Here is a 5,401-nt window from a genome sequence, read left to right as displayed (position 1 = left end):
TTTACTGATTAAGAAGGGATCTGAAGGCTGTAATCACTCCAAAGCTCACAGGACTAGGTTCAGTGGGGCAGGACTTGGCCTCACACTTGAAAGTCTTTAGACACCATAATTGAAATGGCTGGGAAAATATGTTGCTTTTGTTCTTGGCTCTAGAAACCTCCCTGCCTCCCTCAAGCTCCCCTGTCTTGGTCTCAATCTTAGATAACTAACAGCTTAAAATATATAAATATTGGCAGCTTGCAGGATTGCTTTCCATGCCAAGGCTATAACAGGTAAAATATCAGTCCTTGAGCCTTGTTCAAATGAGCCAAAAAGGTCTTGTCTCAGTTCCAGTGTCTTATAGACTGCCTGCTGCAGAAAGCTCTTGACAGCAGTCTCTGTGTGGTAATATTTCATGTCAGAAACAGGATAATTTTCAGCAAGTGCACACAACAGAAATGGCACCTTCCACAGTACATAAAAGCATCTGTTTACTCTGTAAATAATGAACATGGTCAAGTACGATTTTTCTGTTTCAGTTTTTGGTCTTTTAAGTGGTTGTAATTAAACACTGCTGTGGCTTCCCTCCTCTAATGACTCTGGACTGCACTGGTGCTTGAATCCAAAACATTTGAGTGTGACTGAACACTAAGACTTGAACTCTGAAGCATATTCAAAATGCTGTGTAAGAGACGGAGGCACCTGCCTTCTCACTTTTGCTTCTAAAATCAAGTGCTCCCATTCCCTTCTAACAGTCTGATCTGCCCTTAGTCTCCTCAGGAAATGAAATAAAATGACCACTCTTTAAAACAGCCATTTCAGCAAATTACATCCTGAAGATGTAACCACTTGAAAAGTAATTGCACCCAGAAACTCCAACAGTTGCCCTTTTCATGGTGATATTTTTATAGGCTTTCCATTCTTATCATACTGGTAAACAAGCATTTTGATGCAATGAGAATTGGCAGGGGAAATCCAAGGGCTGCTTGTTATTGAAAAGTTATGGTTTGTATAGAATTGCACAGGTTGCTTTTGACACTTAAAGAAGGCCTTCAGTGTGGCAGCTGCCATTGTGCGAAACCTTTTGCTAATAAAACAGTAGAGGAAGAAATTAATTGCAGTGTTCAGCAATGCTAGCATATTGGCAATGTCCGACACAATATGTACCACCCAGCTGTTGTTTATAGGCGATACATAGAGGTGATACAGTATCATGATTATTCTTGGTGCCCAAAGTATGGCAAAAATAGAAGTTATAGTAAACAAAATGGCTGTTGTTTTCCCTGTGGAGTACCCTCGCAGTCGGAAATTGCTCTTTCGCCGCAGCTTGTACACAATGATAGAATTCAGAATGAAGAAGATGGAGCAGGGCACTAAGTAAACAGTAAAGCAGTGGATCCAAATGAGGACATGATGCATTGATGTGCTTATGTAGTCTTCAATCCAAATGTTGGGCCACCAGTAGTAGGGAATGCTGGTCAAAAAGCAGGTGATATAGACACTTACAATGACCTTTCGAGTACGAGCCGGGTAGGAGACTGTGTGATACTTCAGCGGATGGCACACGGCTATATACCTATCAATTGTTAATGGAACAGTAATCCAAATGGAGGTATGGATGGAAGAAAATTCCAAGACCTCGATTATTTTGTCCAGTACCTGAGGCATCTGTTTGTTTAAGATAAAGTCTTCCATGAGAAAGTCAACAAAGACAATGAAGAACAGAACCAGGATGTCAGCAGCAGCTAGAGCTAGAAGATAGTTATAGGAGGACTTCTGCCTGCGAGCAACGAGCTGGGAAAGGATGATGACTGTCAAGATGTTTGCTGTGGAGACAGAAACACACAGGTCATTAAGATGTAACATCGGCTTTCTCTGAGCATTTGTTCGGAGCAGCAGCTCCTTTTCAAGCACTTTTCAAGCACTTGGCAACRTGATTTCCTCTAACAGAGTACAAGAAACCGAAAGGGAAACACTGGAGCTGGGTCCCTCAAAGAAGCTCTTGTACTGAGAGGAGTATGTGGCCCTGCTCCTAGCTATGGGATATGCTGTCAACCAGGGCCCCTGCGCACCAGAACTGGGGGTAGAGAGGAAGTCAGGTCCTCGAATCCAGACATATGGGGTTRTGCAGCTTCTGGCAACCCTTTGCCATCTCCTCAGAGCAGATGTACAGAAGAGCTACTGCCCTCAATTTTGATAGGAAATGGTCTTATTTTCATGTGTATRCTTTTAATAAGAAAAAAATAAATTTGAGGGAAACCTGAATACCTCCCATGCCCCCCACCTCCTTATTTTCCTCTTTACTTTTTTTCGCTTTTCTGTCTCAGTGACAAATGAGAGAGAAGGGTGAGATGGGATTTGGAGAAGTTTTGTTCCCTGTCCGAGCTTGTGGTRCCTGCGTGTTTTAATTTTGAACTGCAGCTAAAAAAAGCTGAAATCAAAGTGGTCTGGATTAGGTAATTTTCTCTTTACTAAGTGGGATCCCAGCCCAGAGAAGGRCTTCCTGGGAAGACAGCGTTCTCGGATCTTACGGAGAGCTGGATGTGCTTCTTGGAAGTCTATGGAATTTTCAGATATGCCCAGAATGGGGCTCCTGTAATTAGTCCTGCCTGTTTGACTCGCTTTCCTCTTTCTGACTCTGGAGAACTATCTCTGTTCCTACCACTAGAAGCACTTGCTCCATGAAGAACTGCTTGTTTATGCAGGGCTGCTGTTTAGAAGCAGGTCCTTCTCCAACTGCAAGGGATTTTTCCCCAGGAGTGCTGCCAGCAAGCCTTTAAGGAAATGTGGCTTGTCAAATTAGATATGATGGATGTTCTGATTCAGCAAAACTGTTAACATCCTTGAATTTCCTGAAAACCCCTTTGCTTGCAACTCTGGCCATGGGTACAAACCCATCACCTAAACTATGCCTGGAAGTGTTGCATTACASTTTAATAAGTGGTAAATGGCTAAAGTATTGTTTCTGTCTTGTCTTGTCTCTGCTATTCTCACTGTCCATTTTGTTTTGGTCTTCTAAATTCAACTTAAGAAYGCGCATTACCAGCTGGTTGAACCAGGGCTCTAAAGGATGTTGTACAAGGGCTCGATCCTGCAATCCCAGACTGAGAGAGTTCCCCACRGTGGCTACGAACAGCCCTAGCAGTCCTCAAGAGCCTTCCTGAAGGGTCAAGGTTTAGCCTAATTTAACTTGTTCTACAATTTACCATATAGCTTAACTCAGGAAAAAAATTCTATTGTTCCTAGTAGAAATATGGCTGGAATAAGATAGGTTAGATTGTTCTCATTAGAAGTTTGAATCAGTTGGCTAGAATACCTGAAATAGCAGTTAAAAATCAAAGATCTGGTTTACTGTATAACAGACTGTCAAATATTTGTATGTGACATTTTTTGYAAATGTTCTGTGCATCTAGTGCTTCAAATGTTTCTGCCAGCTTTGATGGATTTTCCAAATCAAATCAAAAATAATTGTAAGGTTTCCTTTAAATTAGAGAGGAAATTACTGGCATTAAAGTAGTAGTGASCTAGGACATACACCCTATCACTGAAAATGTGTATTATTTAATGTTTTACTCACTACTGGAGGAAATCTCCTTGTTCATAAATGCCTTTCAAGCCTGCTTTCTGGGAGCAGAATTTCTGCTCTCAGGGATATGAACTGCAGCAGAATGACTGGCCTGAGTAATAGCCCTCGTAAGTGTCACCTATTTTTGTATTAACTGAATTTTTTAATTTTGTATCTTGGAGRAAAACTAAACATGACAATCAACTTACTGAATCCTCCTGTATATAGAAAAGTGTATTTTTTCCAACAGTATTGTCTCAAATCGCCTTTAGAGGAATTTTCCTGATTCTGCCTTCTGTTAACRTGAGTGGAATTGCATCAGTTTCAGCTTAGAGGGGACCTGGAGGTGATATACTTAGAAGTGCTGTGTCATTTTTCACTTACTTGCTTACGAAATGCCTCTGCTGTGCCTGCTGATGAGCCCTAGARGTACAGTGAGTGATGTACTGTCAAGGAAATCCTGGAGCTGGAACATTTAACACAGCTGTGCAGTCACTGTTGGTTTTGGCCAGCCGGGCTGAATGGCTTGGCTTCTCGCATGTTGGATGTGACCCATGGCGTTCATCTTCTCTTCAAATTCTTTGGATCTGATTCACTCCAGCAGCAACAGCTGGGGCAAGCATGCAGTGAGGAGGGGGGGTTGTCTGGGGATGCTGGCCCCTGCTAGAGATTTTGGCCTCAATTCTAGGGGAGCTTTAAAGATGATGATGAATCTGCATCACACCCAGGCATACCAGCAGCTACACCCTCCATGTTCTCCATCCCTTCTGCCCATCCTGGTGGTACTGTTGTTTGGTTCAAAATCCCCCTCTCCTTTTTTGTCTAAAGGAGCAGATTTACGAGCAGTCCCTTTCTCTGTACTTCCCTCCTCCCTTTCTCAGGGTTTCTAGCAAGAGCATTACCAGCCTGTATTGAAGTGCRAGTTATTCCTCTAATGCCAGCTAACTTTGCTTGGTAAGCCGGATTAGAAAATTGATCTGACAGAGTACATGCAAGCTCTATCCAATTTTTCTGCAAGGGTTACAGTATCTTGTATTGGAAATGCCTTCCCTGGAATCACATTAGGGCTTTGCTGCCTGGATGATATGAAATATAGTAATATCATTTACTTAGTGAAAACAGATACATACTGGGGTACAGCAGAAAGCTGCCAGTATGACAGTATCTTAGCACAAGAGTTTGGGAATATTTTTCCTGCTGCAGGCTGTACGGGCAGACTAACAAGCAGCTATGGATAAATTTCTTTCAGTCCTTCACTCATTTCCTAGCCAGCATTAAGTTATTCCTTGGTGTGTCCTCAGACGATGTCTAATGCTCAGCAAAATGGGACATGCGCGAGAAGGCTGTTCCATGCAAGTCTCCGCATCCTTGTGCCGTCGTGACAAGGGCTCCTAGATGCCTAGTCTCAGGGCCCAGAGAGCTCTCCTTGGGCAAAAATGACCTACTGGGGCTGAAAGGGGAAGGAAAAGCATTTACCACCTTTCAATGCTTTTTAACCTGTTTCTTACACTAATATTGTAGTCCAGGTGGGGAGTATGGCAAGGATGATGATGATGGAGCTATAAAAATATCCGTCTCTACTATAATTTATGTGCAGCTACAACTGCTGGACAGATCAGTGCGCTTAGATTGCCTATTTCTTGCTGTGTTTTTTCTAGGTAYGAATCTAGTTAAGATCTTTTGAATTTGAAAAAAATGGATCGCTGTGTTGGGAGTGGATTAGGGGATGACAGGGAATTTATGCCAGCATTGCTTGCTGCAGTGCAGTATTCTGAGTTTATAAATATCTGGTTGAGAACTGAGGCTTGATTAGGGACTACCTGGCTGAAGCCTCAAGAGATGCCACTGGCAGATTAT

The 5,401-nt window shown here is 42.5% G+C and overlaps 1 protein-coding gene across 1 annotated transcript; it reads right to left on the bottom strand.

Moving 5' to 3' along the window:
- Positions 1-221: 221 nt before the first annotated feature.
- On the bottom strand, positions 222-1,888 carry GPR139 (G protein-coupled receptor 139). The gene has a single exon (XM_085302301.1). It carries the CDS (start codon positions 1,843-1,845, stop codon positions 871-873), a length of 975 nt encoding a protein of 324 aa, XP_085158427.1. The 5' UTR covers positions 1,846-1,888; the 3' UTR covers positions 222-870.
- Between the last annotated feature and the right edge of the window lie 3,513 nt (positions 1,889-5,401).

The sequence above is a fragment of the Rhea americana genome, unplaced genomic scaffold, assembly GCF_003343005.1.
Source record: "Rhea americana isolate MKP2758 unplaced genomic scaffold, rheAme1 scaffold_10, whole genome shotgun sequence".
NCBI lineage: Eukaryota > Metazoa > Chordata > Aves > Rheiformes > Rheidae > Rhea > Rhea americana.
This window is presented reverse-complemented; position numbering and strand designations above follow the sequence as displayed.

Excerpts from the sequence above, each read along its gene's own strand:
- GPR139 (XM_085302301.1), bottom strand. The coding sequence starts at position 1,845 with ATGTTACATCTTAATGACCTGTGTGTTTCTGTCTCCACAGCAAACATC.